At 37.8% G+C, this 18,947-nt stretch overlaps 1 protein-coding gene across 3 annotated transcripts in view; it reads left to right on the forward strand.

The window, feature by feature from the left end:
* The window catches only part of pde4d (phosphodiesterase 4D), a 180,918-nt gene that overhangs the window by 81,495 nt on the left and 80,476 nt on the right, over positions 1 to 18,947 (forward strand). The window contains exon 1 of one of the 3 annotated variants that reach the window (XM_011478991.3): positions 5,743 to 6,703. The exons of the other annotated variants lie outside the window; for them this stretch is intronic. Within the exon in view, the coding sequence (XP_011477293.1) occupies positions 6,441 to 6,703 (263 nt within the window). The 5' untranslated portion in view covers positions 5,743 to 6,440. Of the gene's footprint in view, positions 1 to 5,742; positions 6,704 to 18,947 lie in introns of those variants that run through there. 3 annotated transcript variants of the gene reach the window in all.

An 18,947-nucleotide genomic window follows, 5' to 3' on the forward strand; every position in this document is an offset into this window, starting at 1 on the left:
TATTGGTTGCATGTGGAATCTTTATGTGTAAAAATTTCTACTTCAAATGACAGAATTGTTAGACTCCACTTATTTGACTGAAATAAAAACAAATTAAAGTCCTTCTCCAGCTATATTTGTATCGATTGTATAATTGTTCCCAGTGGTCTTATAATTATGATTATGCAGTTTTAACCTAAATTAAAAAAAAACCTCAGTTGTTTTGAAAGGCATACTTTCTGCTCAACTGCATGAGTTCAACAGAAATTTGCCTCTGAATTGTGGGTGGGACATACATTTGTTTAGAAATGTCTTCCATCATCAGAAAAATGCTACAAGAACCTGTTAAAAACACATTGGAGTGGGTCTATACCATTACTACCTTAATGTTTTTATTTATTAATTTCTGTTTCCATTGTAATTACACATTTTATCATAATTAAAACAGATTTCTGCATAAAAATCTCTCATTTTAAACATTAAAAAACATGAAGAAGCAAGCATTTTGAAACTCCTGATTTGTACATAAATGTATTATTATGTGTTATATTAGTGTTATTATTTGTGAACAAAGAATTTCTGTAAAAAAATGTTCGAGAAAGGTAAAAATGAGTCAATAGTTTTTGTTCTAAGATGTTTAAACAGATGGCATGTGGTGATGTAATGGCTCACACTTTCCCCTAATAACCTCTGCTGGGTTTCCTCTGTGTGGAAACTGCATGTTTTTCATGTGCATGTGTGGGGTTTCTCCAGGAATTCTTTCCAACAGTCAGAAAACATCTCTCATAGGTTAATTGTTAATTCTAAATTTTCCCTAGATGTGTGTGTGGGTGGTTATGACAGACAAACTGGCAGCAGGTTCAAAGTGTAGCTTACATTCACCCAACAGTAGCAGGGATAGGCTCCAGCAACCCCCAAAAAGCAAGTTTGGAAAATGAATAGATTATATATGTAGTATACACAATTTTTTTTTAATGAAACATATGGTTAAGGCTCGTTTTTGATGGAGTCACAGGAAATGTTAAACTTTGCAATGACACTACAAGCATTGAGGACTTTACTGAAGAATGTTCAGTGTTGTCTGATTCCTTCTTCATTACAGTTTCACCCTCTTTGACCCTCAAATGGATCTTCTTCATGTGGGCTGTTAATTGTCTGTGTCAATCTAAAGTGTAGAATCCATTTTAAATTTTATAATGATCAAATACAAATTTTAAAGCCTACTTAAGCAGTTCACCTTTTACAAGTTGAAATGCTGCAGCTAAAACTGGTCAAGGGAAAACTGAATGGAAAAAGAGATTTTAAAAACCTTTTTTTTAAAATTTACCTTACACACTCTCACAGCAAGAATATCCGCTAAGTAATCTAATGCGTTTGTCCTAAATGTAATGGAAAAGCAATAATTAAGCAACAAATTATTCAATAGCTGTATCTAATCTAAAACAGTTTACCGAAAATTTCTGCATTTTTGTAATCCAATAACTGAGTTCCACAGTACTAAAGATGTCCAGCTGAGGGAGACAGAGCTGCATCAAGATTTTTGTGTCCGTGTTTTTTTTTTACAGTTTCTTGTGATTTCAACTGGAAAAAATGAAACTTGAAAATGTAGATTTTTTACAAAAAACAAAAAACTTGTCTTGTTGCAAACAAAAACATGGCTAAATGAGAAATGAATTTTCTGAAATGTGTTAGCATTCTCTAGGTGAAATTGATGAGATAAAAAAGTATAGCCCCAAAAGGTCAATTTGTGGCTTTTTTTTAAAATACATAGAGTTTTTATCGTTTTTGGCAGTGCTTTTGTTGAAATGTGATGGCGGCTTTTGAACTCTCTCACCTAAATACCAGTGCAAAACCTGTTTATGAAAATAAGTTTTGATATTTAGTTATAAAATTATCAGCAAAAAAGATAAATATGACAGCGTTCACCTGTTTTTTACTTTAAAAAGATAACATGTCTTGTATACTGTCCTATGTCTTAGTTACCTGTAAAAGTGACTGGAAAGTCTGGTTCTAAGTTAACCAGCCACAGCAAATATCCAGCAGAGGGGGCTGTAAGCTGCATCCTCTTCACGTGGCTCTGTGCTCAGTGGAGGATAGTAACATGTCAATTTAGCTGCAAAGTGTCCGCCCTAAAACTAGAAAAATCGTGCATTCTTTCTGTTATATGATCGAGTCAGTGTCACACCGAAGCCTAGATGGGTCAAACCTAGAGAACAATCTAATTTGTGACGTTTAAAGGCACTTACAGGAAGCCCTTTAGCTGCAGGGCATCTTCCCAAACTAGCCTGGGCCTCATTTACTAATGTGATTTCTTAACTAGTTCCGTCAATAAAACAGGCAAAACTGGTTGGAATTTACCATCATGGAGTGGTTTTACTAGCAGTTACTGTTAAAGAATATTTAGGAAATATTACATTTATTACAGGAAAATTATTGTTGATGAAAGGAGGCTTCTCCATGTTTTTACGTGGCCTTTAGGCACCTATTAATAATATCATTTTTCTCTCACTATCAGCCATTGACTGCCTTTTATTCTCCTTTACTGGTGTTCAAGCGGCAGAGTGTCATTTCTTTACACTTCTCATTCATTTTGTAGATTTTATGTTATAAGCAAAGGCCTGTTGTTTTGGGAGGTAGTTGTTTGTGATGTTAAGATGAAAAGTCATAAATTCAGAAAAGAAGCCCTTTCACAAAAACCGTCAGTCAAATGCAAGCTTATCACGTCTCTTTTGTCCTGTCGTTGCACAACACTGATGCGTGCAAGAGTGCCTATTCCTAATGTCTTAAAAATGTCTTTTTTTACCCATGTTTCATGCTTTAAGTCCGTTGGAGTGTCTGGATGTACTTTACTTGCAGCTTTGTAGATTGCCTTCTCTTTTCTTGCTTTTGTTCATGGAGTCTTCAGTTCTTGACAAATCCACTTGTTTCTTTCTATCCACGTTGCCCTTGGTAACTAGGGAGGAATGCTCATAGACGTCATGCGCAGCAATGGGGAGCGGTTATGAAAAAATACTTCACAAGGCATCAGGAAAGTGGAGACATAGTTAGACTGCTAGTAGAGCAAATTGGAAACGCTAAACAGTCAAACCTAAGGGAATAAAATAGTTTTAATGTAGGAAAAATACATTTTAAAGAATGAAAGCATCTAATAATAAAAAAGCTTTGCATTGTTCTCATTGATAAATTTAGTAAATATTTTAATGTTGCTTCACATTAATGCAGCACACGTGGTAAAACATTAGAAGCAATACTTATCTGACATGCATGTTTTTATGTTTGCTTCTAACTATTATTATATTTATTTTTTATGACTCAATGTCCCGATTAGAAGCACATTAATATAAATGTCTGCTGTTCTTATTTTATTAATCTGTTGAGAAAGCATTTTGACTCCTGTAATCTTTTGTTCTGGCTTGGTACCAGTAGGACACAATAGTGTCCATTACACAATGGACACTATGGTGGCATGGTGGCATATTTTAACATTTTACCATTACCTAAATGTTTTACTGCAATTCAGACAGACTCCCTAAAGTCTAATGTAGAAATAATTTTCCAAACCCAATTTGAATCCTTTTGCATTTGCTTGTAATGTTTAATTCTTGCCATTTTAGCAGATCTGTGAATCGTTTTTCTTGGGTGGAGATAAAAACGCTTTTATTGTAGAGATTAGCTACCCTAACAGTTCAAAACAAAGATACCTTCACACTGGGATAGTCCCGCAGACTTAACTTAAATGGTCGAAGAATGGAAATCATTTTCTAGTCTTTGTTTGTTTTGGTTTGTTTTCACACACGGAGCTCTCAGAAGTGAACCAGACTGCAGTGGACCAAACTGTGAGGAGAAAACAAGCGTTTACTATAAAAGGCTTTTACTTGGGACTGACCAATCCTCCTAGAAATTACCTTCATTTTTTTGTGATTCCGTCTTTGTAACTTTTGCATGGTGGGCTGTTTTGTGCCTACTCATAACATATAATCCTTACATTATCAACTCTCTTTAGCTCACTTATTTCGGTTCATTAAATGGACCGAGACCCTGGTTCCTAAGAAGAGCACGGTTCACTTAGTCAATGCGCACTGGAGTAAAGATGGGCTTTCCTTTAAACACTTTCTTTTGAGTCAATTAAAAAAAAAAAGCACACTCCAGTTTTCCTATAGTTTGGAAAGTCCCTACATAAAGATTATTTCTTTCCTTTCCTGATAATCGCCTCTTCTTTGAACTGTAGCAGTAATGCGAGCTGTAGATTTGCATGTTTTCTAACAGATGCCAGCTTACTGGGTTTGTATTTATTTATTTTTATGGAATGAAGTGTTGCCAATCTGCTTTCATAAACTGAAATTATTACAAATGTAGTTGAGTAAGAGAGGCAGAATTTTACAATCACTGTTCTTATTATGCAATTTTTAGACAAAGTAAAAAAACTGTCATTTTCTAGAACATAGTTTCTGCAGAGCGGCAATAGTTCTTTAGAACTACAAGCTTTCCTGCTACCTTACAGCCCCTCACAGCTCCAACCTAATTTGACCAGTGCAATAAAAATTCTAAGCCGTATTGGAGCCATCCAGCTGTACAATTTTGAGCCAGATGCCAGCACAGATGAGGTAAGCGAAGACATATATGGATTTGTCTGCAAGTGGATGCATCTGAATAGAGCAAAGAGGTTTGTGGCCCACCCACTGTATTTTCTTCATAACAGCATTTTTTTCGTCTGCTCCTAATTCACATTGATTTAAATAAAAACATACCCAGAAAAGCTATTTTAATCTTAATTTTCCTTACATATGTCCTCCATCATCATAAAAATGCCCCAACATGTTAAAAATACAATTTTCATCAGACAGGGTCTTTAAACTTGTTGGTTCGTACCGACTGCCTTTTAAAATCATGTAAACTCAAGCTTGGTAATTACTTTTTCTCATGTTGGCCTGATAAAACTATATTTTAACAGCAATGTCAACATGTCAACATCATTACTGATGTTAGCGATGATGTTCTGTCAATGTTGCTGTGTAGCACAGTTTAGAGTTTGCTCCCCTGAGATTCAGGGAAACAAAACTGAGATTCTGAGATCATTAAAAATTACAATTGACAGGTCCTATTTTGAGCTTAAGTCAGCATGAGATAACTGCATAGTTATTTCTTTTGCACATTCAGAGCAAAAGAGAGACAGATTTTTGCACCACTGTTTTAACGAGGAATGTTTAAAATTTGAGTTTTGTTCTGGATTTTTTTATGTGTAAGTATTAAAAACCCACCCTGGTGAAAATTTTATTTTTGGTGTTTTTAACATGTACTTGTTGCATTTTTCTAATGACGGAGGACATATATAAGGGAAATTAAGCATAAAATAGCATGAATTTCTGATGAACTGTTGCGGCTCTGTAGAAACTGTCCTAGAAAATTACACAGATATTTTGATTTTGGCTACAAATTGTATCATCATAAATAATCACTGAAAACGCTTTTACAATGATCAAAAGATTATTGGAGTGGACTTTACTAGTGAGCTGTTAAATTGTGCATTGAATGCAATTTGCACAGCACGGAAACATTTCTTAACATTGAACTTTCCTTGACTTTAACATGCATGCAAGTGTTGTATCCAGGCCCAGTATTTAGCACAGCATTACTCATGCTCACCAGCACTCCCTCTCTCTGTATTCCTCACAGTTTTTCTCCTCTGTGTTGTGTCCTCTCCCTCTCTCTGAAACACTCACACATACTCACGCTCTGCTCAGCTCTAAAGGATCACTAGCTTATAAGCTGGCTGCAGTCAGCAGTCAGACTCTCTGTGTGTAGAAGGAAAGGAGCGAACGTTTAACTGCTTAGACTGGATGCATCAAAAACATTGCGAAACCTTTTAATGTTTCGTCATACTGGACAGTTTTTTCCTTTTTTTTTTCTTCTGACCTTTTACTACAACTACTTTTGGCATAAATGGATTGAGTTCTGATTTCTGCTCAGTCTTACTCTTGCAGGGAATTATTGTACTGGATTCTGCGGAGTTCTTCTGTATGCAAGGCGGAGAAAGGGCTGGGATGGAATTCCCTGCTTCCTTGCATCCTGCCCTCCCTCCTGCCTTCTTTCATCCTGCCCTCATCTTCTTCCTTGCACTTTCACGGCACACATCCAGTGCAGAGCAGACAAAGACAGCAGCTCCCCCTGCTTCCGTTTTTCTGGTGGCTCAGTTCAAGAAGAAGCAATAGAGACCACTGATTTTTATTTTTAGTTTTGTATTTCACCTTCTCTGACACCATAGGAGGTGGTACTGGGAGAGATAACCAACAGTGCTTTTTCTCACCACATCATCAAAGAGGACTTTGGACTTTATTTTGAGCAGATTTATGACCAACTGACACAGAGGAGCAAATCCTCACTTATTTCATACCTATCGACTGCCTCCTCCGCTAATACACACGGCTGCCGGTGGAGTTTGAGGGGGTGAAGCCGGGGTAGGCATGGCCCAACAGGGCGGCATGGGCGTGACCCACCAGGACACCCTGGCAGTGCCACCCATGCCCAAACACTCCGGCCTAAATGAAGACCTGGTGAAGATCCTGCGGGAGAATCTGCTGCAGCCAGAGAGGCCGCGAGGACATAGGCGGTCTCCTTCCTCCATTTCCCCCCGCCTCTCTCCTCGCAACTCGCCACGACTGCTTCGCCGCATGTTGCTCAACAACAACATCCACAAACAGAGGCGCTTCACTGTTGCACACACATGGTGAGGCTTGACTTTTCGGATGTTCACTGTGCTCCCTGCATTCGTCGGCTAATAAAATATATGTTTGCTTTTAGTCTTGTGGCCTTAGCTGCACCTGTGGCAAACTTTCAAGGTCAGAACTTGTTTGTTCAGCACTGTGTGCAAAGGAGGGACGATTGATAAGTCCTTTGAGTAATTAAACTTTATTTGCAGTTAAACATGAATAAATGCTTTCACCTCACAGAAATAACTGGAACGTGTGTCAGCAAATCTAGTGTGAAGGTTTTTTTGTGTGAGATCTCCTAGGAAACCCTCCTCTCACCTTTAGATAATGAGTTTCTGTCTTGATCATCCTCATTGCAGTTTAATTTCTATTCCACAGCCTCTCGCCGTCTTTTTTGTCCATTACCTGTTCTTACGTGACCCTCTCTTATTTTTTTTCTGGACTCCTTTCATATATTTTCCCTCCTTTTGTCTTTCATTTACCACAGCTCTAGGGTTCTCTGTTCACTTGTCTGCATTTTGGATTATTAATTACCTTTATGATTGTGTCTGTCTACCAGCTTCAGCTGCGTGTGCCCATATATCCTCCTTTTCCCTTTGACTGATAGTTATTCCCCTCTAAACCCTTCTCCTCATTCTTCCTTGAATAATTCTCTTCCTTATTTTCATTGTGGTACCCCAACTGCCTACTATTTTTGTCTCCCTCTCCATTTTCCATGATCAATTTTTCCTTCTCTCTTTATGTCTCCCCCGTCCCCTTTCTCTTATTCTGGCATTTCACTTCTCCTGCTTCCTATCACATTTTCAAAAAAAAAAAAAACCTTCTTGTTGACATCTACTCCTTGATCAATTTAAAATGTTATTTTGATTCTGCTATCTTTGCTTAATCAGACATTGAAAAGCTGCCTAATTGTAAATGAATTGAAAAACAAGGGGATTTATCACATGTTGACAATACTAGTTGTTAACAGCACTAATAAGACCTGCCTTCTTCACCATCCTGCACCAACTCTTGCGCTTACGTCAGTTGATCTGCTCCCCAGTGTCCATTGGACTCTCTGTAAGCACAGAGGTAAAAACTGTGTAATGAGCTCAGCCTGCACATTTGCAGGCTTCTTCACTTTACATCTTTCATTAGGCCCACTTTTCTATGGTCTTTGACCGAATGCATAATGGGGTTTGTTTCATTATTGCCTTTATTTATTTATTTTTATTCACTTGATTGCTTGCAGTAGAGATGCTCTGAACCTAAAGACATTTTATAGCTTTGTATTTATTGCAGGAGGTTTTGCATCTGTGCATATGAAACTTGCAACTTATTTCCCAAGGTTTTAAGAAGATATCTAAATGAATAATGATGTTTCCGATAGTAAATGTCAGCAGATGATTGTTGTCATTGTTTGGTGCAGTAGCATTTTCACGAAAGGCTTACAATTCAACGAGCACAATATCCCCACATCATCAATAAATCTATTAGAACAATATTGCAGTTTTTGAAAACAATATTAAGAGACAGAAATAGATTAACAATTTTACCAGGCCCTCTCTTATAAATCATTCAAAGTCTCTGGAGGATAGAGCATAATCTATGATCTTCAGCTCCTTGCACAGAGCTGCATTGGGGAAAAGAATCATTCATAGATAGTTGATGTAACCACATGTGTGAGAAATTGCATTCGGAAATCTTTACCAGGCGCCTGATATAGAGTTGCTTTCTGAAAATTCCTGTTTACTGTTTACTTTGTTCAGAGGTGATGTTGACTTCTCCAGGCTCTGAAGCTTCAGAGGAAGCAAACTACAGTTGACACTTGTGCAGTGGTCAGATTAGGCAGAATGATGTGCTCTGGACACAAAGATGACAATGACTGACCAGAATGTGATCAGTGAAAATAAATCAGGAGTCTGTGGGCTTGAGTTTGTATCATTGCCCTTGGCAAATGTAACATAGTCCCTGGAGATGTCCGCATTCATGCAGAAAAGTGCATTGAGATTTTAGAGCACCGCATGCTGCTGTCAAGACAACATTATTCCAGGGGGTCTTCATGCATTTTTCAACAAGAAAAAAGTCCTGGGTCTAGGCCACATTCAGCACACATTACCAAGACACCCTTCTAAAGGAGCTGACTGCAACTCTTTTCTGTCCCTATGGAAAATAATGGGTACTGTTTGAAAACACAATTCATACATTGAAGAGTATTTGAACAGAAACAAAAATCAAAGGAAATATAAATCAGTGTTGTTATACTTAATGTATTTTCTGCACCAGAGGGCGCACCAGATTATAGGGCGCATCATCAATCTACATTTAACCTTATGTCATATATGAGGCGCATCGAACTATAAGGCTCCTTAGGTGAGTCAAAAGAATCAGATATGTCCGTCAGTCAGACTTTATTAACTTCGTTCACAGTAATTCTTGGATTTGTTTGTGACATGCTACACACTAGCCACGTCTAAGCATTAGCCACAATGTAGCATCTCATTGTTGTTGATCTGATGATACATTTTCCTTCATTACATAAGCTTTACCTCTTTCGGGTCTTTCATTTCGAGACCTAGCAAAAGTTAGGGTGTGATGCTGCTCCACTGTAAGCATTTGTTAACAACATGCTAATACTCGCTTCCTGAACTTTGAGTTGCGTAGTAGCTCTGTCTCGGGCAAAATAAAGTGTACGTGTATATTTCCCTAATAAAGGGATTTTCACATGGGAAAAACTTACAGCACAAAAAAAACAGCTACACTGTCTTACCTTGTTCTTGGCCGTTCGTTAATGTCATAATCCACATTACTTCTGCCGTTTTTATTCTATTAAAGCCTCTAAAAAATGAAAGTCAGATCAACCAGAAAGGTTACCGCACCCAAGTGACAAAAACACCCCCTGAACACTGCTCACAAACCTGGCGAGCGCGCAGGAGCGCCGCTCAGTTGGGATTGCAACCATGCAGTTGTAAAATGACGGATTAGCACTGCGCTTGCGCAGTTGTAAGGTTCGCTCACTCAGTTCCTGAATACACTCGCTCAGTTATCTTTGCGCTTGTTCAATTAATTGCGGCCATGAAACGCCACAGGAAGACACTAAAGTCCAATTCATCAGTGTGTAGCGTACTGGTCACACAGCCCCTTGTTGCCTCCTGAAGTGGCAGACAGACAGCGATAGTGTGTGTGGGAGCTTATAGGAGGAAAATAATTGTCTGTACATGTGTGAGCCAGGGAACAGGAGACAGACAATTTGTTTGTATGAGCAAGCCACCACAAAGTGGCAGTGAGCAGTGTGGAGGTTGAAGACTGCAGTGTAATTTACTCCAATCATCTCCTCATTGTTTTACAGCTGCAGGGAACCACAGCACCGCTGTGGTGTAAATCCGGTGACATCCGCGGTCCTCAGTAACTCCAGTCTACACTTCATTAACAAGAAAATGCTTCTCTGTGGACCATTTGGCCTGATTTGTGTAGTGGTGCAGCTCCAACCGGCACCAAAAATCATTCACAAATTCTTTTACAACTACTTTTGTACCTTTTGTTTACCTAACAGGTGTTTTGTAGAGCTGATTATTTCCCCTTTCCAACAAGAGTTTGAGGGCACATTTACTTATTTGAGAAAAATAATGACTCTTAGAAGTTTTAGTTGTAGAAATAAATGAATATACTAATATCTAGAAAAAGAGCCATTCAATAATCTAATTATTCATGCTTTGTTAGGGGAGTGTTTACTATGACATACGCTAGAGACTAATGAACAAGAAAAAATTTGGTCAGAAACTCACAGAGTTAAAACACTTAATTCCTACTCAGCGGGTTGGCTCCCAAGTTAGACAAAACGTTCTTTTAAGTGCCTAAACCCTTAAAAACTCAAACACGACCCTATCATTTCTTTTAACGTTATATTCTATTAAGAATATGCAATTTTTTAAGCACTGTGACTATGCATTTCTTAAATAGACTTCAGTTAATAATCCTACCCATTTTTATATTCACGTAATCTCACATTATGCTGGAAGGGATGCTTACTCATACAACCTTGGGTTGTGATCTTACATTTTCAGTGGGACATCAAGTTCCTCTGGGAACCTTTTAGATTTGTAGCTTTGGACATGCTGCTGGTTCAAATGTATTCATATTAAGAATTTGACGGTTAAAGGTTGCTTCAAAATGTGAAATAATAAACAATAACACTCTTTACCCATTTTGTTCTCAACGGTTTCAAGCCTAAATTTAATTACGTATTCTCCATCCATTACATGAGAGCAAATTCTTAGTCTTTTACCTCAAACTCTGCTGTTGGATCCATCTACTTCACCAGAGTTTGAGTTAGCTCTATGCTTAATTTTGGAAATCTAATAGATACATTGAGAAATTCACTGGCCGCCTTCCAGTCAGCACAATTTGTTTTTTGCAGACTGTTACAATCCCACCACCACCACCAAAAACATAATAAAAAGAAAAGCTGCCCACTTTTAAGACTGCTTCTGGGAGTGCTCTGAAATGAGCCACAGCACTTTCGGTGGGACCACACTGTCTGCTCGAATGGCTTCTAATAACAACCACTGTCACAGGGCAGCTGGACTTTACCTCAGCCTCATAGGAACAAGCGGTCAAAACTAATTGCTGTAAACAAAGGTGTGACAACGTGGTTGTAAGGGGCTTTTGTGTCATGTCCCTGGGGTTTTTCCAAACAAAGCAGAATTGTTTTCTCAGGAAATTGTGTCAGACTCTAGAAAAAAAAATGGCTTAAAAGAAGTGTTAAGGCAGTTTTTCTATAGTAACTGATTTTAATATTGAGAAAATATTAGAGAAGCATAAAATCAAAATAAAGATGATAATATTTTCCAAGACTTACAGTTAGAAAAATAACCGTTCTAGATCATTTAGATTTACCAAACACTGACTTGGAAGAATTGGTAGAAAATGTCCATCTTCCTTATTAGGCATTGCTTGCAAGCTCAGGTTTTTATGGAAACACCACAGACTGTACCATGATGATGTTAAACAATGTTCTCCCACTTGCAGATAGTTGTTAGTCAAAAATCGATTGGCATGCTCACTTCACCAAAATACCTCTATTGTGTTTTTAACTTTCCTCCTCGCTGACCCAGGGATATTTTTAACGCAGTTGCACAACAGCAACCGAGGCTGCATTGCAACAGTGTCTGTTTATATAAGAGGAGAGTGGGGCTTCAACAAGGGGGGAACAGGTGGATGTTACAGGTAATGCAGACACCAGGCCGTCTCCGGATAAGTGCTCTAAATGTAGAGGTTTGGAGCATATGGCTTGAGGTAGACGGAAGGATGATAGGTGAAGGATTGAGTGATAGTTGGATAGATGAAGCAAGTATATTGAAAGAGAGGTAGGGTAGAAGAGAGGAATGGAGTGGGAGTAGAGGACTTAAAGCTAAATGTGATGATGCTAATCTAGGCGAAACACGACTCTTCACTCCTCGTTTGGTTATATCATCTCTTATTGTGCTGAATGTCTGCAGCTTTCTATCTTCAATTATAAAGCAAAGAAGAATTTTCTGGTGAATTTTAGTCAGCGTCTCATCTATCTTCACATGGTATATATGAACAGTGCTATATGATGTGTAATTAGTTAAGTAGGCAAAGCTTATTTGCAAGAATAATATTGTTGCATTTAAAGTACTTGGTTTGTCTTGTGTTTTCTAGCTTTTTCCTTGGTTATCCTTTTTTACCCTTAAACTTTTGGACAGTGTTTGGTCATGGGAATGTATAGCATATCAATAAGAAGGACGGCTTCTTTTCTAAATATCTGGCAATGTGAATCATTGTTTTTTAGTCCTCGAGTAATGGAGAACTCACATTTAAACTTAACTGACAGAGGAATGTAAATAAGTAAGGATGTAGAGTAGTGTAGTAGTGACCTGGAACTTGCTGCTTGCCATGTTGTTCCCTTTGATGGACAGCCATCCTGGGAGGTCTTCGTTGTTCACTCTATGATAGTGTTTTAGAAGCTTTTACAAGGCAGACTTGCACGGGGATGTGATGGTAAGGTCTGTTGCCTCACAGCAAGAAGGTCACTGCTTCAAATTCTGGCTGGGTGCTGCTCTCTGTGTGGGCTTTGCATGATTCCGTGTTCATGAGTGGGTTTTCTCTGGGGAACACTGGCCTCCTCCCACTGCGCAGAAACATCTTTGACAGGTTCATTGGAGATTGAAAACTGCCCCTGAAGAGAGTGTGTGTGAGCATGTGTTACCTTCCCATCTCTGGTATCTATCACTGACTGTTTAAGAGAGCTGGATCGGTGAGTGTGAGATCACTCATAGAAAATGACTTGCTTCCTGTTCCGATGAAAATAAGTCAATTCTGTCGCCATTTTTTGTGATACATTTCTATGGCAACCACTCTCTCCAATCAGGAGTGAGCAAGTTAGAAGACCACACCTCTTCCTTCCACTTAAGGCAGACCTAAGATAATCTATCAATCAAATGCCTCTTAGTTTGACTCTAGACCATCTACTTTCATTGAGACATCTGATTGGCCAGTAGTATATAACTTGAAAAACTAGCACTACAACAAAGAAATCATGAAAAAAAATAGGATTAGCAAGAAATGTTCTAATGCTGTTTTTTTCCCTTTGCATTAAATGTGAATACCGATTATCTTTGCTTTAAAATAAAACATGAGACTTGTGTACGGATTTGATCATTTAATTTAATATTGCTAAATGCATATAATGGGATAATTGATTTTAACATTGAAGGTTAGAAATATTTAGCAATTGCACTAATAGACGAAGCTTTGTTCCTGTTTTAGTCTGCATGCTGATTAACTCAGTTGAGCCAACTATCTGATTAGACTACAAACATTAAGCATGCTGCACAAGATTTTTTCTGTTAAAATCTCAATGTGTGTGTCTCTCAACATAACAAATAGCTTATTACTCAATTTTTACTAAGGAAGCAGTCCATGTGATTGTGTTCCTTTGTTATTTAACAAAGTATGAATGATGGAAAGATAAACTAAGTCTATACTGCTGATGAAAAGGACAAGCCAGTAATTGCTTTTAGTGTAAAGACAGCAAAACAAATGATATTTCTCATATTGGGTATAAAGGGTTTTGGCAGGCCAAACCCCCTGCAGCAGTTTTCCCTTCGAGCCGGCTAAGACGGTCAGTTCTTTGAACATTTTCATTAATTCTAAAAAAAAATTAACATGATTAGAAATATTTTAGAAATCTTGACTTTAAAAGACAGTTTTGTCTATCAGTGGGATTGCCTTTAACAAATGATGCTGCCTCTATTGTGATGTTTTAGCTCCTGCTACCTGTGTGTTCACATAAAAGCAAACTCTGTAACATGTCAATATTAATTCTTGTATTTGAAGCTTCTAATTTCTGGTTTTGGTTCATGTGGTTTTGTGCTGCAAGTAATTAGCCTTTGTTCATTTGGAATGGTGTTGGATTGCAGTATTTATCTCGCTGTGTGGTTAGGGCGATTCTCCAGGTTTTACAAGTCCAAGCTCTGCTTTCCAACTAGGAAAATAGAGGGCCTGTGATTTGCATACATATGAGCTTCTAAGCAGGACTGCTGCTGTTGCTGCACTTCACTCTGACACATCAGCACGGTGCAGGCTTCTCATTTGTAAAGACTGATGGATTTGTATTAATCTGTTCAACGTAAAAGACTCTTGCGTTGCGCACAGAAATATTACATGTGCTCACTCTGTGATATAAATCTTTACTGTTAGAGATAAAGACACAAAGTATGACTTTGTTATTATACTTCTGAGGCTATATCACAAGAACCGTGGTGGAAAGGAGTAAAAAGCCGTTTTGTGTTCAATGTTAAAGTGAAGAATAAAGAAAGACAAATGAGATGGAGGAGGGCTGTGTTTTGATAGGAAGAATAGATGTTTCAAATCTCGACCAAAGTCCCATTTACTTTTAAAGTCTTATATAACAGTCATAATTAAGGATAAGGTGTTTATTGGCATTTATACATGTAAAATACGTACATTGGCAGCTTTCAAGTGAGGGTAAATTATAGATGACAACAAAAAACTGACATGGTTCATAAATAAGATGAGGAACAAAATTTAAGAAAGAGAAGAGTAACAATGAAATGATTAGTATTATTATTGTTATTATTATTATTATCATTAAATGTATTAATATTAAGAATTAAGTTGATTTGTAAATTATAAGGCGTGAGAAGCTCATTATTTTTTTTACAACTGAAACATGTAAAACTCCCTTAGTGTTGACTCACCAAATGCAAAAATGATGAAACAGATTATAATAAAAATACACAATATGTTTATAACACATGACCACGCAAAATTGTTATAATGTAGATTTGAAACTACTTTTTAAAATTTAATAAAGTTTGTCATGGCTTTGCAATTGGCTATAGTGTGCTAATCTACCTAATTTACTTTAGTAAACAGAACAAGACCCTAATTTTTAGGGACTTTAAAGGGCCTATATCTTGTAAAATCAGCTTTTAAGTGTATTATAATATAATTCCTCACAAAAAACAGCCGGTATTTTGATCCATTCCCATATTTCTGAATATTCCTCTAAAAACCTGCTCTCTGACCACCAGCCCCTCCCAATCGTCAAAATCTAGGGGGTTCTCACGTGACGTGACGTAGAAAAGTGAGGAACAGCTCCAGGATGAGTCTGCACTGTCAGCACCCCCCCTGGCTAACACGCTCATATATATTGATATGGTTTACTCTGAAAGGCTTAAGAAAAGCATGATATAGGCCCTTTAAAAACCATATGTTCTGCTGCAGTGCAGATACTATGCAGTTTGTTCCAGACAGTTATCTGCTGCCTGTTGGCAGAGGACCAGTGCAGCTGTGCAGTCAATAGGTTATTTTATTAGTTTGAACTCGGACATTTTTAAGTATTTATTCAGCCAATAAAATTTAAAAAAATTATAGTTTCAGTAAATGTACTTATGTTTATTGTAGGGAGACTGCATGTACTTTGCAAATAATGTTACAAAATGGATTTTTGGCGCAGCCTCAAACTGCATGAGCAACCTTTCAGATTTAGCAGAGCTCATCTGAAAAGTTGGGTATGGTCCCATTAACCCATTTAGAGTAACCGTATAGAGTTAGCTGGTAGTTTGGAGAGGGTTTACCTCTCTCTTTTATTAAAAGCTGCATGTTAAAAAAAGAAGCAACAAAAAAGCATTTCTTCTGGTTTGTTTTTAATGTTTAAAAACTAGATGGAACCATAGTTTTTATCTCTCTGTGCCTTCTGCTGGTACCCAGAGTTAGGGCTGAACTTGGAGAAGCAGCATTTCAGCTTTATGCTGCTAAGATCTGGATGTCTGATGATGTTAAACAAGTTTTTACTCTGAAAATGTTCATGCCCAGAGTAAAAATAGCCTTTTTTAGGAGATCAATGTATAACAGCTGAAAATATTTTATCAGCACTCTATGTTTTGCTATTGTTTTAAAGGGATCATGATTGAACTCTTTTCATGTCAGTTTGTGTTTTGTGCTTTTTTTCTGTAAAGCACTTTAGTTTATTTTGTATATGAATGGTGCTTTACAAAGACACCTATCTTGCCTTTGCCTCGTTTGATAGGGGAAGAAAATAAAATCTACCATTAAATGTGCTGATACATTGTTCTTTTTGAGTCCATCCACATGCTGGTCAAGTATGTTGGTAAAACTAGTGTTCAGTGACTCAGAAATTAGTTGAATAGGTGTTTTAAAGTTGGGGGTAAGTGTCCAGAGGTTTGTGATCCGCCTTAGTCAGCGACCATGTGGGAGTGAGGCTAATGGATATTGTGTTTTCTGTGGACGCTTAATGTACGGTGCAGACACATGGGCCTAAAACACTGTTTTCTCCTTCTGATTCGGAAATTGCTTTTAGCGATCGTTTTCGCACTTAAACTTTTTCATATTGTGATGAGTTAGTGCGAGGCCATTTCTATGGGTTTCCATGCTAAGTCCATTAAATGTCACGCGCTATTAAACAAAAAAAACAGTGGTTCATCTCTACTAAATGTAAAAGTGGTACGACTCAGTTAAAAAACACACTGATACCCAGTTTGAAGCATAGAATTTTGCTGTCTCTAAGTACTGTGGAAGCAGTTCACTTCTGAAGGTCTAAATTAAAGGTTTTTTGTGCATAAATTTGCATCCGGCAGGTCCAAACACTTGAACGTGTGCTTTAAACAGTGGATCCTGCACTAGCACATTTAATTAAACGAGCAAAATGAATCTGCACCAAAGAGGCCACAGCTGTAGTGCCTAATCAAAGGCCTTTTGATATGTTGATATCTCTTTGAAAGATTCTGCCTGTGCTTGTATGTAGTTTTGAACCGTTATGAACTTCAGTTTTATTTTGGCTAAATCATCTTTTTATCTACACATAAAGTAGGTTTTTGTTAGTCATTGTACAGATTATTTATTAGATATTTTTGAGTGTGGATGCAGATTTCACCACCAAATCTTTTGACCTAATTGTCAAAGGAGAACTTGATAAATTGTTAAAGGAACCAAAATAGCCCAAGGATTGAAACGTAGCAGCTTTGTTAATGGTTAATGATTATGAGCATCCTTTTTTTTGGAAAACAGCTGTTGCAGTCACTGTGACGGTAGAGGGCCATTGGTTCTGTTTCTGTCCTCTTGACTCACTTCAAAAGGTCCCCTGGTAGTGGTCTAAAGCTTTCATTAGCCTTTGCCAAGAGAACATAATTAGTCTGCAATGAGGTCTTTTAAGAATACAGGGTTGTGAAAAACTCATCGTTCATATTTTATTACCGTTGACTGATAAGAATTATAAATGCATGTTTTTTATTAAACGTTCAACATTGGTGCTCGCTCTAAGGTATTGTCAATTTACGCATAAAGATATTTGAAAAACCTGCTTCCACTTTCTGTTTGTCTTAATTCTAGACAAAATGATGCTCAGATATGGTAAAAGAATTTTCTAAATTCTATGAGCTTTGTAACAGATTGCATGCAGAAATTTTTTTTAAAAAGCCCTAATGCTACTTGCAGCTTTTTGCTTTAGAAACTGTAGTATTTGCCACCAGGAATGTTGTGAAAAATACTCATTCTCAATGCAGCTCGTTCACTCATTTTTTCCCTCAGTCAGCTGCTGACTCAGTTGTTATTATGGAACCACTATCACATTCTCTTGGCGGTTTAAGATGTGACTGCTTCTAGTTTTCACACAGTGTTAAATAAAACGGGGGTTCAAATTTCCCTCCTTGACAGTCAATTTTGTCACCCCATCCCCATCTTCAGTCCACCTTGTGTTGTCTGTAAATAAGGCCTTTAGCCGAAACACTGTCCACTCGGAGCACTTCTAATGAGGTGCCTTTCCAATTAAGATGCAGCTGCCTCCGATGTTGTGAGAGCCGTCCTGTTATTGATGTCACCCCTTGATCATTTTTCCACAGCTGCTACCAATATCCTGCTCTTTATGAGACTCGGTTTTCATCTTTTATGTGCCAACATTTGTATGCATTGTGTGTGCAAATATAGTCTGTGCAAATACATCTAAGCTGTTTCATTTTAGCCCTTGTGTGCTTGTATAATATAAATAGACATGAACATTTGTGAGAATATGTGTTCACTCATCTTTGTGTGCGCATGCTTACTCAGTTTTTTTTTTTACAGCTACATGTGTTCTTGCTTGTGTCGGTACCAATTCTAATCACTAGGCTTGTGCTGTCTGTCTGACCACTGGGCCTGTCTCCTTTGATTGTATTGATTTAGAGGCGCTGTACGCAGAAATGAAAGATGGAAAATGAACAGCGTTCCCCGAGTATGTGGTAATTGGTCTGCACCTACTTCTTCATTGTTCTCTGAAGGCAAAGGGTGAGGAAGATGGAAGACATTTTCAGGGGGTGGTATAGAACCAACATGAGCCCCACACTATCTGAAGGAGGGACTTTCAACATGATTGGCTCTGTCTGGTTTTGGATGATGGATACAAAGTTAATTCCGCTTGGTGATTTATTGGATTTTGATTGCCAAAGTGACATTTAAAATGACGGATTTTTTTAAAGTTTTCATTCAGAAAGTTGCTCGCCAATTGTTAAAGCAGCTCTATGGCTTAGTCACTTCTGCCCCTGTGGTTGGAAAAAGAGGTGAAACCTGTACTGGGCACAGAGATGGCACGCACAAAATTTTAAGATAATAGATTAATCGTTGAAACCATAGGGCAAAAATGTTAATGCATACATTTTCTATGGGCATGCTGCGAGCAACAGGTCGAAGATAAAACTTGAACAACATGTAAAGGTAAGTAAGGTGAAGTAGTAAAGAAAGGGG

Source organism: Oryzias latipes, chromosome 9, assembly GCF_002234675.1.
Source record: "Oryzias latipes chromosome 9, ASM223467v1".
In the NCBI taxonomy this organism is placed as follows: domain Eukaryota; kingdom Metazoa; phylum Chordata; class Actinopteri; order Beloniformes; family Adrianichthyidae; genus Oryzias; species Oryzias latipes.